This window comes from Octopus bimaculoides, chromosome 16 (assembly GCF_046866305.1).
Source record: "Octopus bimaculoides isolate indiv1 chromosome 16, ASM4686630v1, whole genome shotgun sequence".
NCBI lineage: Eukaryota > Metazoa > Mollusca > Cephalopoda > Octopoda > Octopodidae > Octopus > Octopus bimaculoides.
The window spans coordinates 29095649-29116315 of record NC_142943.1 but is presented as its reverse complement, the minus strand read 5'-3'; the positions used below and the strand labels follow the sequence as shown (position 1 = coordinate 29116315).

The 20667-nt window shown below is 37.8% G+C and overlaps 1 protein-coding gene across 2 annotated transcripts in view; it reads right to left on the bottom strand.

Annotated features, from left to right (window-relative positions):
* Positions 1–11462: 11462 nt before the first annotated feature.
* Positions 11463–20667, bottom strand: part of LOC106880607 (zinc transporter ZIP12) — a 52437-nt gene continuing 43232 nt past the window's right edge. For both annotated transcript variants that reach the window (XM_089364296.1, XM_089364295.1), the window contains exons 11-16: positions 19977–20015; positions 18613–18706; positions 18124–18276; positions 17512–17699; positions 15917–16049; positions 11463–12856 (exon numbers count right to left, since the gene is read on the bottom strand). In XM_089364296.1, coding sequence (XP_089220422.1) covers positions 15921–16049; positions 17512–17699; positions 18124–18276; positions 18613–18706; positions 19977–20015 — 603 coding nt within the window. In that variant the 3' untranslated portion in view covers positions 11463–12856; positions 15917–15920. The remainder of the gene's footprint in view (positions 12857–15916; positions 16050–17511; positions 17700–18123; positions 18277–18612; positions 18707–19976; positions 20016–20667) is intronic.

Sequence of the window (20667 nt, the reverse complement as noted above, 5' to 3'; positions counted from 1 at the left end):
TACTGTTCGTCCAATCATTTATTATAAGATTATTGAAACAAAACTTGTATATCAAGGATTATGTTACACGATACAGGGATTTCACTGGAGCAGATGTGAGCAATGATTAATCCACATTACTCTGTAAGGAGCACAGAGCCGGCTTCCCTGTTTCTCTGGCGTTTGTGTATTCCCCTTGGATGGGACGCTGGTCCATCGCATGGTGACTCGTTTTTGCCAGCTGAGCAAACTGAAGAAACATGAAATGAAGTGTTTTGTTCAAGAACACAACGCATCGCCCGGTGCAGGAATCGAAACCACAATCTTGAGTCCAACAGCCTAACATCTAAGCAATAATTGAGCCAATTAAAGAATTGTGTTAATAATAGATAATTCATGTGTAGGAACTCTTACAAAAGGAGAAATGAGACGACATCTAACGACTAAAGTGGAGCAACATGGAAAAGTTCTGATTAGAGAGGAAATATCATCTTCTGAGACAGGCGAAACTGTTAATAAATGTTTATATTAGAGGAGAATATAAACCAAAAATGGAAGACCAAAAATATTCAAAGAATCTTTAGAATTAATTTCAAATCTAACCAAATTCCAAGATATAACATGAATTTACAAAATAGGCTCAATGTCACATAATTTGGGGCCGAAAGCAGTCGATTAAACTGATATCGATACTCGATTTCATTTCATTAACTATGAGATGGGGATGACAAGTAAAGTTAACCACGATTGAATTTGAACATAGAACTTAAAGGGTCGTAACTATATTCTGCAAGGTATTTTGTCCAATGGTCTATTCTGGCACTCATGAAATAAATTTCAATATTTTCCAAATTTGACCGGTAATCTTCCGGCGGGATTGTAGCACCTTGGTTTAAGTACATTAAAATCCCAGTACCAAGAAAAAATGTTGAGTCACGCTCAGCCGACACCTAAGTAAAAAGACAGATTTAATAAAATATGGCAGCTCAAATAGACAACTTTTTACTATTCATTTGATATTCAAATGGTATCAAAATGGTAGTATTTCACGGGAATTTACAGCTCGACTTTGTCCCCATATTTTAGCGTCGATATTTCTTCTGTTGTTACGGTTTATTATGGAAAGAAAGTATTTACTTGACGGAGCTGAAGGCCTAAAGTTATTTCATCGAAAATATACCGAAATCTGATATTCAGTAAAACTAAAGAAGTTATATCTGTTGTCTCTTAAAAATAAACACTGTCAACTGAAACGTTTCTATAAATTGTTTCAATATTTTTACCTTGATCTCGGTTTTGTAAATTATCAAAGTATCTTAGCGTCTTAACAAAAACCGGATTAAATAATGTAGTCCTAGCTGCACTGTGCCTTAATGTGATGGTTCGATTGTTGCCTAACTCACTTATGGGATACTCGGGTAGAGATAATAACAGCCAAATATTCTGCAAGTTCAGAGTTTCAATGCCAAACCTCTTTTTTCTTAGCTGATCTGGAAACAATTAATTGAGAAACTCGCCAAGAACAAAGTACAAAATCCTTACATTTTAGTGAGTTTATATTTGATATGACAGAGTTGTATTCACGTATTTTAGCTGATAAAGATGTAATGAGTTTTGTTAGTTTTGATATTAATCGTAAATTCATTTCTAACAATGAACAACGAAAGGAAAGTGTTCAGTTTTCTCGTATTTCAAAACAAACTGTGTTGTGACTTGTAAATGGGCTTTCAAAAACGGAGAGCTGGCTACACATACAGTCCACAAAAAAAAAGTCTAAATTCAGTGAACGGCTGTATAAATGTACAAAATAAAACCCAATTTAAAATAATGATACTTCAGTAATAGGACAATAAATGATATACGTGTATATGCATATAGATAGATAGATAGATAGATAGATAGATAGATAGATAGATAGATAGATAGATAGATAGATAGATAGATATGTGTGTATATATATGTACGTATGTACACACACACACATACATATATATATATATGCATATATAAATATATACATACATATAAATATGTGAAAACATCATACAAGTAACCAGACTGATTACAACATCTCTAATAAGTTATGGAGTAAGAAGTATTGGATGGGAAAAGGATGAGCGAAAGAAAAAGAACATCGATAGAAAAACTTGGAAGCAACTCACAGGAATAAGGTTAGTAATTTTTCTCACTTCCCCTTTTCGTATAACATGGTCTTAGAATAAGCAGTATGAATGCATATAGATTAAGGTCACCTTGGAGCAACGTTACTTGTTCAACGAGTTCAGGTCAATATAGATGTGGTAGCCATCAGTGAGACTGGAATTTCCGCGGTACGAGCCTTCATGCCCACCTTCTACATTTGTAAGATGTATGTATCTTCAAATCTACTGTAACAGAAACAGTTGTGTTGTTTTTTGTCTTTTTTTTTCGGAAACGTCGGGGCCCAGAAGCTATGTCGGTTTTGCTGGAGGTGACCAACAATGAAGACCATACTTTCCGACTAGTAGCTGCCTACGGCCCCATATGGATGTACGATCAGATTCCCTTTGGTATCTATAATGATTTTAATAGAAGGAGAAGGATTAGAATGGCATTGTGGAATTGTCAGTGACTAGCCGAAAGGAGAGGAAGGTAAAAGCATCACAATTCTACTCAGACGCTTCCAATTATCTGATAGGGGCCGACTCAATCTCCCGTACCGTTGTCTACACGGGCTGCATTCGTTCCTTCAGATCGTATCTGGATAGAGTATTCTGTAGGCCAATATGTAGGGATAGCGTAGATTATCTACCATTTTAAGATGTCGACTACAGTCGACCATAGACAGAGACCCAGTTACTAGAAGTTAAGTGCGTCTTTTGTCTGCATGCAAAGTTACAGTGAGTTGATAAGCGAATTATTAAAGCTTCATTAACGGGGCCAATCGTCAATAACAGAATGACAAATGGTGGATCGATCTGAAAATAGCGATTGGAATAGAATCAGTAAGGTTTAGAAATACAACAGCGTTAGAGAAGAATTAGCTAGAAACTTAGAAGAGGCGTTTTGGAAAGGCTTCGCGACCGACGTACTGGCAGCGAAATTGGTCCTTCAACAATTCTTCGCTATGAAGTTCGAAAGTTACGTTGACAGAACTAAGGTGTGTGCTCTAAGACACGAACGAACGAAAACCGTTCGATGAGCCCTTGTTGTTGAGGTGCAATGTGGCAACAAAACTACAGTTAGATCTGTTGGTGAGCCATGATGACTGTGTGCTAGTCGAGTGCGATTCTCGATAACAGAGGCGGTGTGTTGCGAAAAGCCACTGAAATATGGGAATCGATGGCTAGCTACACGAAGAGTAAATTGCGGGGTTTGGATAGTCACTCTAGGAGCCTAACGTTTGTATACCAGACTTTTTCGGCAACCACTTGGAAGCTATCTACCACTACTAGCAGCTGAATGGAAGAATTCCCAGTTCTATGAACCGAGGAACAGTGTTAAGAAGGAACCTGAAAAGTGGACTACATCGATAATTTTCAGCCCATAATTCTTCTGAACACAGATTTTGAAGATTTTGGCCAAGATTTTACTGAAGAGCTTGGTGCTTATCATCGGTAGTTTTGGGGATGCTCAAACATGCAACACCCCGAACAGATCTATGCACGACTATCTCCACTTCACACGATACAACGTAGAGAAGGTTGGTGAAGAGCCTAACATAAGTGAAGCTCTGATCAACTTACATAAATCGAAAGCTTTTGGCAGGGTCGACCACCAACATTGTCGGCTGTCCTCATGGCAACTGGTTTAGGTCTCGTCTTCAGTATCATGTCCCCAGTCCTTCAAGTGTGTCCCTTCTCATCTCTTCAATATGTACTGACTCTTGAGTCACTACTGCAGAAACTAGTTCAAATTCCCCCGAGGTCGACTTTGCCTTTCATTCTTTCTGGGTCGATAAATTAAGTACCAGATACGTACTGGGGTCGATCTAATCGACTGAACCCCTCCCCAAAAATTTCGGGCCTTGTGCCTAGAGGAGAAAAGGATATTAATAGTAATTGGTGCACTTGGAACTGCAAGAACTCTTCGCAGAGTTCTTGGAGCATGACCACTAAATAAGTGTCACATTAGTCTGCTGGTTGTGGGGTAAACTTTCATTTACGAAGAAAAAGTTTCTTCCATTCAACAAACATTGTTTTCGTTTGAAGAACAGAGATAGATAGATAGATAGATAGATAGATAGATAGATAGATAGATAGATAGATAGATAGATAGATAGATAGGTATGTATGTATGTAGGTAGGTAGGTGGGTAGGTAGGTACGTAGGTAGAGAGACAGATAGACAGGCAGGCAGGCAGACAGACAGATATACACGTGTATGAATATATTTATATACCTGCCTACCTATCTACACACATACATCTACATATGTGTGTGCGTGTGTGTGTATATATATATATATATATATATATATGTATTATTAATTTATAAGCTAAAATATATTACATTATTATATACATTTTACTCATCTACAAAATATATTTATCTCTTCATCTCTGAACCTTCCCAGCTAACTCCACACAAACCGACCTACCTACTTACTCTACCCACACACCTAACAACCTGGCTATCTAACTACCTGCATGCTGTTACATATACACAACTAACACACACACGAACATATACACAGCCACATACATATATATATATACATACGTACATACATACATACCTACATACATATGTCGATCTCTAATGTCGGGTTCTTTTTTTTTCTTGGAAGATTTTAATATCTTTTCATACAGAAAAGTATTGTTTTGCTCAGTTTTATTTAGCCTTTTATCCATTCTCTGGTCCCTTCACAGAATATAATAGGAAAGCGCTTCTCTGTAAGGAGTACATTTTGCAGGAAACAAACGAAGGCGTAGCGATACCAGCTGCGACTTCATCTTTATCTTTTATACTGTTGAGGCAAAGACACAAACTGTTCAGCTTACAACAGTTGTAATATTTATGAAAAGAAGAAAGAAAACGAAAAAAAGAATAAAGAGAATTAAAAAGGTAAATGAAAAAATAAACAAGGATAATTAAAAAGAAAAGCATTATACAAAACAGAAAAAAAAAACTACTATGTCAAAATCTTTCTTGTTGATAAGAAAGGAAAGAAATGGCGAGATATTTTTGCTTTCCCAAATAGTAACAGAAAATGCAAGAAAAACAGGATGAAAATGAATGTGGGGGTCGAGCGGGGAGGAGAGAGGGCTGGCCCCTAATCAAAAGAACAAATATTTCAAGGAGAAACATTGCAACACCATCAACTTTTTTCTTTCTTTCTTTTATTTTATTTTTTCTTTAGTTTTCTCTGTTTGTTCTGGGTTTTTTTCGCTATTTGTTTTTCATCAACTGATGGGAAAAAAACTCACAGAACAACATACATACATACATGCATACATACGTACATACATACATACATACATACATACATACATACCTACACACACACACACACACACACATACACACACATAGACGCGCGCATACAGCGCCATATTAGCAAACATTAATATTATGTTTTGCACTAAATAAAGTTAATATTTTCTACAAAGACTACCATCGTTATTTATATTCAGTACTTTTTGCTGGATTTTTTTAATCTCACCATTTTTTCTATAAATGGGAAACGACTTACATAAGTTTTACGTATTTCTTTATCGAAACGATTGCTTCTTCACTCAAGTGGCATCAGTTACAACAGATCACGCCTATGCGAGCTGGCAGAAACGTTAGCACGCCGGGTGAAATGCTTAACAGTATTTCGTCCGCCGCTACGTTCTGAGTTCAAATTCCGCCGTGGTCGACTTAGCCTTTCATCCTTTCGGGGTCGATAAATTAAGTACCAGTTACGCACTGGGGTCGATGTAATCGACTTAATCCGTTTGTCTGTCCTTGTTTGTCCTCTCTGTGTGTAGCTCCTTGTGGATAGTAAAGAAATAACACGCACACACACGCGCGCATGCACGCTCACACGCACACACACATATACATACGACGGGGTGCTGAAAAGTTCCTGGCTTCAAGGATCTCGCGAAAGGCCTGGTTGGAGGCCCAACCTTCCGAGTTCTTTTACAGGGCTTAGAAAAACTGAAGGACTGCTGCAGTAAGTGTGTGAATCTGGGGGGAGGGGAATCTGTTGAAGAAGATCATAAACTGACCACCACCTGCTGTATTTTCTTTTATTCAAAACCAGGAATTTTTCAGCGCCCCCTAGCATACTTAGTGCTTCTCCTCCTCCTCCCCTTCCTCTCTGTAAGCCATACTATATCTCCCCCCCAACCCTCACACTGTCCATTAGCCTTGACTGCTACTCCTAATTTCCCCGCTTCTAAAACTCTAATATCTGCCTTGTCTTTTATTTTCAGCTATAATATATATGCTATAATCCACAGCTATAAATCCTCAGCTATAATCTATGCAATATAATCCTTAGATTATTAATTCTATTCACGTCAGATTCCTTTCAGTTTCCGTCTGCCGAATTCCCTCACAAAACACCCGTCAACTCGAGACTACGTAGAAAGCCACATGTTCAATGATTCCATGCAGTGGGATCGAACCTGGAATCACAGGATTGTTAAGAAAACTTCGTAGTGTATCAGCCATATGTTTGTGGGGGGGGGGGGCTGTATCTACACGTGTATAATGCAAAACAACACGGTCAAAGTCGGTGGGGGTGGAGAGCATAATACTTGACTAAAAGAGGTGGGGAGTCTAGAAAAGAATATTACTGCTTTTTAGGTGCAAAAACCGGGGTGACTTTATATTCGTCATCGCACTGTGTGTGTGTGTGTGTGAGAGAGAGAGAGAGAGAGAGAGAGAGAGAGAGAGAGAGAGGGAGAGAGAGAGAGGGAGGGAGAGAGAGAAAGAAAGAGGGAGAGAGAGAAAGAGGGAGAGAGAGAAAGAGGGAGAGAGAGAAAGAGGGAGAGAGAGAAAGAGGGAGAGAGAGAAAGAGGGAGAGAGAGAAAGAGGGAGAGAGAGAAAGAGGGAGAGAGAGAAAGAGGGAGAGAGAGAAAGAGGGAGAGAGAGAAAGAGGGAGAGAGAGAAAGAGGGAGAGAGAGAAAGAGGGAGAGAGAGAGAGAGATGTAGACGGAGGGATAATTACAGAGAAGCTGATTGAAAGAGAGGGAGAAGGATGAAATAGAATAATGAGACCGAGGTAAGACAGCAAGTTTAAACAGAATTTTAATTGTAATTAAATAAATTAAATCTAGACATGCAAGGTCTAATTAAATGTCTTTTACCTTTTATTTGCTTCAGTCATTAGAGTGCGGCCATGCTGGGGGCACCACCCTGAAAAGTTTTTAGTCGAACGAATCGACCTCGCTACTTGTTTTTAAGCCCCGTACTTAGTCTATCAGTCTCTTTTGTCGAACCGCTACCTTACGGGAACGTCAACAAACCAACACCAGTTGTCAAAAACTCTCTCTCTCTCTCTCTCTCTCTCTCTCTCACACACACACACACACACACACACTCAAAGAAGCCCGTCATATATATATATATATATATATATATATATATATATATATATATATATATATATATATGGCGGACCTCTTTCAGTTTCCATCTACCAAATCCACTGACAAGGCTTTGGTCGGCCAGAAACTATCGCAGAAGACGCCCAAGTTTCGACGCAATGGGACTGAACCGGTCACCATGTGGACGGGATGCAAACTTCTTACCGTCACACCTATATATTTACGATTCAGTGGTAAAAGTTAGTTTGCAATTTTTCTTGTTTCTGTTGTTTTTTAATTACTTAAATCCAATTTTCAGGTGATATCCTATGACAGGTGCTAGCATGGCTTTTTTTTCCCACCACGTGGTTCTGGGTTCAATACCACAGCGCGACAACTTGGGGAAGTGCCTTGTATTATAGCCCCGGATGGAGCACTGCCTTTGCGAATAAATTTGGTGAGCGGAAACTGTGTGGAAACACGTCGTATGTATGTATATGTATATATATATATATATATAACACATATGTGTGTATGTGATTATATCCATTTGTGTGTGTTGTGTCTGTATTTACCCCACTGCCGTTTGACAACCAATGTAGGTTTGTTCACATCCCCATAACTTTGCAGCTCGGCAAAAAAGATCAACATAAGTACCTGAGTTAAAAAAGAAACAGGTACTTGGGTCATTTTGTTCACCTTAACCCTTCACGGCAATGCCCCAGCATGGCCTCAATTCTTATGACTGGAAGATAAAAGACGAAGAGTAATAGGTAGACTCATATATTAACAGTAGTTAGAACTAGGTTAGGCAAGGCAAAGGAAGGGCGGTGCCTTGGTTTAGTCGGAAGGTGGGCTTTCAAGTAGCTGTCAAGGTTAGCAAGCCAACACAACGGTAAGCCAGCTAGGGTGGGCCGACTGGCGGATTTAGATGAAGGGGCGGCAACTTCATCGAATCAAAACAAACAAGTTAGTGGCATGGATCATAGCAGACTTCTTTAGCGTGTAGTCGGGCCGAGGTATATTCACTAACAAACTGACTTTGCTTAACTGTCACTCCCTTTCCTGTTTTCTCAGCGCACCTGCCCGTTTGACTGGCAAACGGTGAAACACAGGCACACAATTAGATGACTAAGTATGTGTACAGGGCGCAATGAGTTAAGCCGCAAATCACAGCTGTGCAGCTGGCCGCACCTATGACGTTACAGTCATTATCCATTGACCTAGTTCTGGCCGAAGTAGATTTTAAATGGACAATAATGTGTGCGTGTGTTTGTGTGTGTGTGTCTATCTGTATGTATGAATGTGTATGTGCGTCTATGTGTGTGCGCGCGCGTTTGTTTGTGTGTGAATGTGTTTGCGTGTGTAAGTGTAGCGAACACAAGGAACATAACCAACACACTTGTTTACCACATATGAAAGACACTTTACCCGCAGCACATTTGGTAATTTCATCCTCCTTCGGCTCTATTACGTGTGCCTCTCTTTTACTTGCAATGCCTGCAGACAATCATAAAGACCTTACAATTGAAAGGAACGCATTTCTGAGGTGCAATAATATTATTTTGATGTTTTTAATCGTTCGAAATCTCAACATTTGCACAACGTTTATGTTGCTGCTTTTTCATGTCTCTCTCTCTCACTCTCTCTCTCACTCTCTCTCTCTCTCTCTCTCTCTCTCTCTCTCTCTCTCTCTCTCTCTCTCTCTCTCTCTCTGTATTGAACAAAATATCTATGAATATTTCAGCAATATTGCATGCACGTTATAATTTTACGTTGATATAAAAAAAAATGTCGCCATTACTGCTGTTGCTCTTTTTGTTTTAACTATTAAACCGCAGTTCAGCCCTGGCCGAGTATACCTATAATCTAAGGTATTCCATCTATGACTATTCCATCATTTTCCAATGTGCAGAGAATCCAGGATTATGCTTCGAAACCATTTTTAAGATATTAAAAATAGAAGTCATAAAATTGTGATTAGAGGAGAATAAGTAGTCTGTTATTTCTAGCAGATCAAATGACCACATAAACGCTTACCCGCTGGCCCCAGAGTGCCAAACAGGACAGGTGCAATAAAACTATAAATTTTGTTTCGGTAACTACAATAGTGACTAATAATTTATTAACAATCTTATAAATGATCCTCAAACACATCATTATTTCAATAATCCTGTGTGGTTCAGTTTCAAAAGACACAACTAAGATTGTTCAGATGTCAAAATAACATCGTTAACGTGTCATAGTTTGTACCGATGCTACGAAAGTAGATTATTCACGGCAGACAATGAGAATGTGAGGTTTGCTGCAGCTCTACCATAAACTTTACCGTGTTTTCTCATTAACGAAGAATAGTGTTGTTATATATATATATATTATATATATATATATAATCACAAATATGTGTGTGTGTGTGTGTGTGTGTGTGTTTAGGGGATTTCGTATTGAAAATGTTCTTCACGTTTTGTGAAGAGTGTGGTTTAAATGTCACTTATTTGCCATTTATAGCTTAAACTTAGAACGCTTCTAAAAGAAAAATATATATATATATAAAAAGGGTGTTGGTTAGCCATAACTGACACAGATTCGTTGTCTATTATGTATTGACTGCAGCTCTTTAAATATCCCTTCACTCACCACATAATCAAACCCAGCTCCAGTCGTACAATAATGGTCAAAAAATAAATTCACGAGAACGAGTGAAACGAACCGCACAGCTATTCACATTTTCAGATACAAAGACATGAACTGAAACAAATTTCTGCATTTTTATTCACACACACACACACACTACGTACGTATATATATATATATATATATATATATATATATATATATATATATATATATATATATATATATATATATATATATATATATATATATATATACATATACATATACGAGGGGGCACCCAAAAGAAACCGGAATATTGTAATATTATTTTATTTAATTAGTTTTACAGGTTTACACTTTTATCGCCTTGAAAGTATTATTCATTTCAAGCAATGCATCGATCCAGACACGTTTTCCCCGGCTCGAATCAGTCCTGGAACTCTTGCGAATTGATGCCTTCAACGCCTCCGTCGTTTCTTTCTTCGTCTCTTTCACTTCTGCAAAACGTTTTCCTTTAAGGACTTTTTTTCATTCGGGAGAACAAAAAGAAGTCGCAGGGAGTAAGATCGGGTGAATAGAGAGGGTGGGTAAGTCAAAAACTGTGTCACACTCAAGGTTCTGTGCGCATTCGCTTCATCTTGATGAAACCACCACTCTCCACTTCTGCCACAAGTCGCGGCATTTTCGTCTCACCGCATCTAGCAAACGCTTCAGAACTTCCAAGTAAAATGTCGAGTTAACAGTTTGACCAGGAGGAACAAATTCTGTGTGGATGATTCCTTTCGCATTGATTAAACAAATCAACACCATCTTGACATTGGACTTCACTTGATGCACTTTTGTGGGGGGCGTGGTGATATTGAATGCTTCCCATTGACTTGATTGCTGCTTCGTTTCCGGGTCGTAGCCGTAGCAACAGCTTTCACCACCTGTGATGACCTTCGAAAAAAGGCTTGAATCAACTTCCAACTGTTCTTTAAACACATGACGCTCCCTACCGAGCACTTTATACGAGGGAGATAATCATCTCTTCATAATACATGGTGCGATTAGAAGATTGAATTTCAAATTCAAGAATAAGGAAAAAGACCCATAGAATAAACACACTGCATTTTTTTGCTTCCTTATTCAGAAGTTTTGGGAATTTCTAGTCGCTGATAAATCTGTATAGTACTATTTAATTCTTTTTAGAAATCTTCAGCATGACACAGCCTGTGATATATTAATTAAACATTTATATAATTTAACAACCTCACAAAAAATACATACAACCATATTACTGAAAAGTTTTATTGTTGAAAGAAAAAAACATTTGGAATAGACACTATATTTCTGCAATATATAAACAAACTAAAAACTGTTCGTCGTAAGTTTAAAATATTTTTATTACAATTATAACTTTAGAATATATGTTTGAAAAATGTTGCTATATTTAAATAACTGTAAATTTATAAACATTTTGACAAGCAAAGCATATAATATACAAAATATTTATAAAAATATTAAGAATGTCAAAAAAGTATAAAATACATCATATTTACAGTTCATTTTATTAAAGGTTTTATTTCGATTTATTTTATTTCAATATATTTTCTTGAAACTTATAGATGGACAGTGAGTGCTTTACAAGCAATAAGATATTTATAATTATATTTGTTTTGAGAAAAGCAAAAATTATATCCCAAAAATTACGAAACCAAAACGTTTGGGTTTACAGTATACAAACACTATACAGAAAAGTAATGCATCTATATACGTTTAATAATAATAATAATAATAATAATAATAATAATAATAATAACAATTCTTTCCATTATAGGCACAAAATTTGAAATTTGGGGAAGGAGGCTAGATGATTACATCGACCCCAGAACTCAACTGGTACTTATTTTATCGTTCCCCCAAAGTCGACCCCGATGGCATTTGAACTCAGAACGTAATGACGGACGAAATGCTGCTAATGGTGGTGGTGGTGGTGGTGGTGGTGGTGGTGGTGGCGGCGGCGGCGGCGGCGGCGGTGGTGGTAGTGGTGGTGGCGGTGGTAATTTCTTTTAAGGATTCTCTCATGCTTGCAATAAAATGTCTTACATATGAATTAGAAAAAGTATGAGAATTGGACAAATAAAGTTATATTAGACGGTGGTGGGGTAATTGTGTGTGTGTGTGTGTGTAATTAGACCGCCTACGTATGTGCGTGAGTTGTGTGTAGTATGTGTATGAGAGAGAGGGAAAGGGAGATAAAGCGAAGGAAGGAGAGATCCGACGACGCTGCCCAGTGTCTAACACACTCTGTACAGAAGGCTTTGCATCCAGGAGTTTGCGTGAGAGAGCGCGCGCGCACACACACGGAAGAAGAAATCAACCATCTGACTCGCAGATTACAAATACATTCTGTAAGTGGAACAGTAAAGATATGCAAGACTTTTCTCAAGTTTAAAATGTGACATTGTGTTTGTTATCTACATTCCAAGGATGGAGTGTTGTGTCTTTGTTAGAAACCAGCTCCTTCTTCAAAAGAATTTAAGTGATTAAAAACTGAACACACACACACACACACACACACACACACACACACACACCATACCACACCACACATACATACATACATACACACATACATACGCACATGCAACTGCTCATGTATGCGTAGATACATATGCATGTGAGTGACAGATAGCCGAATGCTGCGTCGTTAAATCATATCCATTCCGTAGTTGTGCGCCTTTTCCTGTCCAAATTGTCCGCTGCCCAGTCCGTTCGGCTGTAAGTAGATATTACACAGTAAATGTTTCAATCTGTTGATACCGATGATGATCAGCGTCGGCAATAAATTATTTTCGATATGAAAAACACAAATGAGAAGTTCGTTAGCGATAAAACGTGGATTTTAACATCTCTTGACTTTCGTTTTGTTCCATAGTGATGACAATATGTAAGACATTGGAGATAATGCTTGCTGTGATGTATTCATGCTCTCATGCGAAAGGGAAAAACTCGAAACGTTAGGTGTTGCACGCAGTGTGACAAAAAAACACTTTTCGATCTTACCAATGGCTACTAGGAGCTTCGTTCTATTGTGGAATCAATCAGCTACCTCGTTACCTAGTTTTCATAAACCATATGCATACAAATAATCAAAGAAATTGACTGAGATATTTTTTTTGTTCCTTTTAATATGTTTTAACGAAGAACAAATATGTTTCAAAACTTTGCATTATCCATCGAAATCAACCTGGAGTCGACATCAGATCAGTTTCATTCATTTATGAAACGTCATTGCCTTCCATTATATTGACTCAAGGCTAGCAATTTCGAGCGAGAGGCGAAGTCGATTACATTGACCTCAGTACGCAACTGGTACTTATTTTATCGACCCCGAAAGAATGAAAAGCAAAGTCGATCTCAGTGGAATTTGAACTCAGAACATAAAGACGGGCGTGTGAACGATTCTGCCAGCTCGCCGCCTTAATTTACATTATTTATTAATAAAAGTTGTGTTTTAGTAGAATTGCCGGTGCGTCGGACAAAATCTCATGCAATCTTTCATTATACAAGTTCTGAGTTTAAACAAAACAAGTTCTGAGTTTAAACTCCACAGAGGACAAGGTCGTCCTTCGACCTTTCGGGATTGATATTATTGATTGTTTCCTCCTCCTACAAAATGCCTGGTCACGTGTCTATGTTAGATATGAATATATGAAGAGTGCAAAGCACCAGGAGTTTCTAGCAGACTACTGCAAGAATGGTTAGAGGAATGATTCCAGGAGTTTCTAGTAGATTACAGCAGGAATGGTTGGAGGACTGAGTCCATGCTAGATCGTCAAACTTTCGAAGGCCTAGATCTCTAGTTGAAAATAGGTAACCGTTGGTCTCAGGAAAATGCCACGCAGATAGTCGGCGGCGAGGTTTGATCAATTTCGATCGACTCGCTTCAATGAAGATGGATGCTACAAGACCCGAAATACCCAAAGAAACAGTGATGTGGCGTGCAAGTATCGTAACCGTAAACGTACGAAGAATTGTATTAAATAGACGCACATTATGCATCCATGGATGTGTACTGAGCAGATCTTTTCGTTAAATGAATCAGAGCAGCAACCACAAGACAAGAGAATAATTAATAGATATAGGCGCAGGCGTGGCTGTGTGTTAGAGAGGCTTACGTCTCAAACTGAACCCCAAACCAATTGGTTTGGTTTGGGGTTCAGTCCCACTGCACGGCACCTTGGGGTTCTACTATAGCCCTAGGTCAACCAAAGTCTTGTGAGAAGATTTGGTAGACAGAAACTGAAAAGAAGCCTGCCGTGTGTGTGTGTGTGTTTGTGTGTGTGTGTGTTAGCACCCGCCCCCACCACTCGACAACTACTGCTGATTTGTTAACGCTCCTGTAACTTAGAGGTTCAGCAAAAGAAACCGATAGAATAAGTTGCGAAGTTTTAAAAAATAGTATTGGGGACGATTTACGATTTGGTAAACTAAACCATTCAAGGCGGTCCTCCAGTATGACTGCAGACCGATGACTGCAATAATTAAAAAGATAATACAAAAAGTAACTGGTGGCTGAGGTGGAGGAGAAGAAACCCCCACCAAGTACGGGAGACAACTCTGGATATATTTTGCATTAATTCAGCAGCGTGGTTGGGAAGCAAGTTTCTTGTCACACAACCACGTCTGCGCCTATCTTTACATTATATATATATATATATATATATATATATATATATATATATATATATATATTTGTTTTGCAAGATTTTTGATGTGAAATCGTGTGTTGAAAGAGATGTTGTACTTGGGGATGGTCATATTGCCAGTTTAGCCAATAAAAACACACGCACTGTATATTTGGTGTTAATTTGCTTCAGCTTTATATTACATTAATCTTAATCTTATTTCGGCCAGAGTTCTTTCGTCACACTTCTGTGACCTCATCAGTGGTCCTTTGTTTCCTTCTTTCTTATGTGTGTCTCACCTTGCTAACTATCAGCCATTTTGTATTTTGTATTCCTATTGTATGTGTCTACGCATGCGTGTCCTTCAATGTGTCTGTGAAGTGTATGTGTGTATGGGGAGTGTCTGTATCACCTATATACAAATACAAACGAACACGTATTAACAGAGAATATAGGTGATACAGACACTCCCCATACACACATACACTTCACAGACACATTGAAGGACACGCATGCGTAGACACATACAATAGGAATACAAAATACAAAATGGCTGATAGTTAGCAAGGTGAGACACATAAGAAAGAAGGAAACAAAGGACCACTGATGAGGTCACAGAAGTGTGACGAAAGAACTCTGGCTGAAATAAGATTAAGATTAATGTAATATAAAGCTGAAGCAAATTAACACCAAATATACAGTGCGTGTGTTTTTATTGGCTAAACTGGCAATATGACCATCCCCAAGTACAACAACATATATATATATATATATATATATATATATATATATATATATATTCACCCAAAATTCCTTTACACACGTATTTTGTTGAAAAACACAATAAACATCAGATTTATGCGCGAAACGAAATCGCCTCCGGAAGCCTAACTCCATATTGTGTTTTTTTTAACACGACACGTCAATAAAGAAATTTTTCGTGGACGAAAATCTTCCGGCTTTTTGTTAACGATAAACGTAAGTTACTACATATGTTGGCGTATCGCTTCAATGCTTTGTTATTTCATCCACCACGTTCATTAACTACAATTGACATTCCTTAATGGTGAACTCTAAACAAGTTCTACAAATGATGTCGACAATGATATAGACTAAAATAAATGAAATAAATATAGTTGAAAACATACCGTTTTAGTGGCCGACGATTTTCTCTTCATAAAAGCCAAGTAAAGTTATTATTATGACACCCAAAATTAAACCAGCGTTGCTGAAAAGACTAACCAAGCTTTTCACCGTCTTATGCTTTTTCATTACTGGAAACTAAAAAAAATATTTTGAAAAGCAGAAATATGAACATTACAAAATATTTGTGAAATTACAGTGAAATGAAAACTTTAATGGCACTTTTTCACACAGCTATCCTCATCCAATCTTGCCACATGTCCATACCAGCGCAATCGTCTCTCTTGCAGACTACAACTGATGCTTCTTATGTCTAACTTTTCTCTCAAGGCACTTACACTCTGTCGAGTATGCACACTTACATTACACATAAAATTATGTATAGTACTCGAAAAGTAATTAGATAATCTATCTTAATGATAAAACATGATATACGAGAGTTGAAATGTGAACAAAATCCTGTGAGAAAAGTTAAGGGGAGCTCATTTTTACTGCAACAATATAAAGTATTCCAATAAAGTTATCTCCCTTCGTTTTGTAACCACTAAATATATTTATCCGTTTGAAACGTAAATAGTATTTTAGCGATTGATGAGGGGAGGGGTTATTATTTAATTATAAACTTAGCAAACATTCGCTTTTGAGTTCCATTAGATTCCGAGAAGGTCTGGTAAGTTCTTCCTTCTTTTTCGATTTTCGAATTAAAAATAAAGAATAAAGTGAAAATAAGAATATCGGAACCAGTATGTAAATTTTAAACATTTAAACTTAAAGTGTTTCGACCTCTGAAATTTGCAGACTTCCTATAATTTCAGAATCCCTTCCGTTGAACCCTAGACCATTTTCGAACCCCTCCTCATATCTCTTTATACTCCAGTATTTTTTTTTATTATTATTTTATCTTGCTTAATTTAATTTCATTTTATTCCTTTACCTCCCCAACCTCTCCCACTGACGATCTTACTCTGTCATCATACTAAGCTGTAGACCCATTTCGCCTAGGTTCGCTCGTATTTTCTTCTGATATTCTCAACTGAGATTTGTCTCAGTCCCTGAACTAACTATTTTTTCCCAATCCTTCTTCCCCCTGTACTTGTATTCCTCTGGAATTCTCTTCTCTTTCATGTTTTCCCCCATCAACCAACAGATGGTCAAACTACGTATGGCCCTTAATGTGACAGTCCCATGAAAGGGAATAATACTACTGCTATTTAGCCCTAGGAAGCACCGCTTCCTGTTGGCTTTGACACATTTCCTGTGTCCTTATGTTTATAAAGGGGGAAATAAGCACCTCCACCCAGCAAAGCCAGCATCCAGAAACATAAGGAGACAGGAAATGTGTCAAGGCTGACAGAAAGCGTTGCTTCCTAGGGCTAAAAAGCAGTAGTATTCTTCCCTTTCATGGAACTGTCACATTAAGTTGACAACATACCACCACTGTATCGTGTTGCTACTGTATAAATCTCTCTGAGAGATTTAGAAACATTATTTCTACGTACGACCCGATTCTCTCTTTGCAGTCAAACAGGGCCTGCAAAAGAATATGCAGCAAGAGTTCTTTCCTCTTTGTGAATATTTCTAGCTTTTTCTCAAAACTTACCAAATCGACAAATGCTATATACAGGAACATCCCTGCAGATACAGCATATATCCACCGACGAACGATAAAATCAGTAGACACGCCCAATCCGATGAAGAGGCCTACAAAAGCGGTCAATGACGATACGAAGTTGAACAAAAGGGCGCGTTTAAAACCGATTCCATTCGCCAAGAGGACAGCAAAATCTCCTGAAATTTAAGAAATAGAAAGAAATATTAAGGTCAAGTGTTAGAAATGCAACAAAGTTGTTTTTCTTACGTTCTAACGATTCTGCTATTTCGCCACCTTTCACGTGACGAAATAACGCGTGGCATTTTGTCCGACGCCTTACTGCGACTTATAATCTTTTCTACTATAGGTTCAAGACCTAAAATTTGGAGGAAGGGATTAAGTCGATTACATCGACCCCAGTGCATAACTGGTACTTATTTAATCGACCCGAAAGGCAAAGTTGACCTCGACGGAATTTAAACCCTGAACTCAGCGATGGGCAAAATACCGCTAAGCATTTCGTCCAGCCTGCTACCGATTCTGCCAGGTCGTCGCTTTTAACTGCAACTAGTTTTAGAGAGTTATTTTCAAGAGCGTGCAAGGGAGACAACTTTTACCTACCTAATTCGTGAGGTATTTCATGGCATAGAACAGCGATGCTTGTCATGAGCCCAAACGACTCAGATGTTGAAAACGCTGCTCCTATGGTGAGGCCATCAGCAAAATTGTGCAAAGCATCGCCGAGTATAACTATGAGAGAAAGTGAAGAACATTCTGGAAAAAAAAATATATTACAATATTCAGAGTTATTGAATTCTTAAACATAAATAGTTTTGGCTTATCTTTCCATGAGTTGCAGAGGATAGTAGGATCCCCAGGCGGGGAGTTTCCCTTGCTGAAATATAAAAATAAGTTAGAATGTTAATTGCATAAAAAATTGTTAAAATATTTTGTGTTTTTTAGAAGTATAACCAGTTTATAAAAGATAAACTTTAACATCAAAATCTTATATTGACCCCTAACGGCCATACGAGCGACTAAGTAGAGACTCTCTCGTCGTGAGTGGGTGATGATGATAATGAAAATAACAATAAAAAACGGAATACATACTATTAGGTTTCTCTGGAATATTCGGTTCAGCCATACTTTTTGGGTTTTCCAAAGAGTTGTTCTTCTCATTTGTGGTTGTGTAGACTTCAGAAAGCTAAGTTTAAAATAACGACATTTCGTTAAAAAAATATTTTAACTTAATTAATTATTCAAATCAGTTTCAACTTTGGGCACAAGGCCAGCAGTTTTGAGGGGAGGTGGAAGTTGATTGGATCGACCCAGTTTGCAACTGGTACTTAATTTATCGACCCTCGAAAGGTATTTGAACTCAGAACGTTAAGCCGGACAAAATGCCTCTAAGCATTTTGTCCGGCGTGTCAACGATTCTGCCAGCTCGCTGCCTTCACTTCGTTATTCATATCAAGACGTTCTATAAATTGTTTTCCGATGTAGAATCAAATGTTTCGCTAATAAAGTATAAACTTCAGCAATGTCTAATGTTCCTATTATCTCTTTTTTTTTCTTTTTCTTGTTTCAGTCATTACACTGCGACCAAGCTGGGGCACCACCTAGAAGAATTTATACTGAATAACTAAATTAAGTACACCAGTACTTACTTTAGTTAACCAATATTTCCCCCTTGTACTTCATATAAAACGTCCAATTTCACTGGATCCGCTGACAGGGTCAATCATTGGATGATAATCTTATTCTCATGAATTATAATATCCACAGACTTCTCTAGAAAAGAAACCCCTAATCCGCTAAGTCAGCAAAACAAACCAACTTACCATTTTCACTTCCAGCACCTGAAAAACTGTCCCTCCGTCGGTTACGACGACGAGTGTTCCAACTGATCCGATCAACGGAACAGCCTGATCGTAAAATTAACATGCAAGTGGCTGACATGCACACCCTTAATGTAGTTCTCAGGAAGATTCAGCGTGACACAGAATAGGACAAGGTTGACCTTCATTGAATCACAGGTACAACTCATTTTTGCCAGCTGATTGAAATGAAGCAACATCAAATAAAGTATCTTGCTCAAGGGCACAAGGCGTAACCAGGGATCGAACTCACTACGATTGTGAGCCGACTACTATAAGTTACGTGCCTTCACCTGTATTTGAACATGATAAAGAATCTGATCGTATCAACTACATCTTTTGTGACAGTAAATCTTTTTCTTTTCTCACCAACCACATCTACATTTTCAATAAAGCTGTTCTTGTTTTCCTACGTAACACAATTGTGGCGTTGTAACAGCTTCCTCTGTTGAAATAGACCGATGTTATGAATCTATTTCCCGAGCTAAGGTTACAATGCTAAAATATCTCAGATATCAATTGTAAAATCTAATTACTGCTCGAGAAAATGAATTAAAATTACAAGCGATGCAACTCTAAATCGCCAGTTCTTCTTACCTTCGTATCTTTAGGTAGGTCATGTGAGTGTTCACTTTCCTGAAATTTGAACAAGCGAAACCGTTAGAAGTTTTAACATGTTCTTATTGAATATTGCAAAAACGATTTTGAATGTTTTGCAAGAATTTTGATCTGAAACTCCCTGTCTTAAAATCAGTATTGTTATATTTGGGAAAAGTCATAACACAGAGGTTCTCAACCATTTTTTTACCTATGAAGAACCCCTTTGCTTACTATTTTATTCTGGTGAATCCTCGTAGTCATTCAATGTTTAAAAATTAGTTTTATAGATACTTCTTTCAAAATTCTTATTTTGCCTTTCACTCGTTCACTTTTGCAAGTCTGCAATAGAACTTTCTGAAGGAACATGTTTCAGCGACTGGAAACATGTTGAGAAAGAAGCCTTGTTGTTACTTGCAATAAATACATGTAAAGCATTTTTTTTCATGGACCCTTAACATATTGCTTGAGGAGCCCCAATTTATTATTTTGCCTGCATGGATCCACAGGGGTCTTGTGAATCCCGGTTGAGAACCACTAGTCATAAATGATGAGGTCTACAGCTACACCCACCGGTTGGTTATTGTCCAGTTACCTTTCTTTTTCAAAACAGGCTCCCAAAACATTTTTCGTTACAACAATCTTTAGCTACAGATCTTTGTGATAAGAAATATTTCCGCAGCTTGTTTTC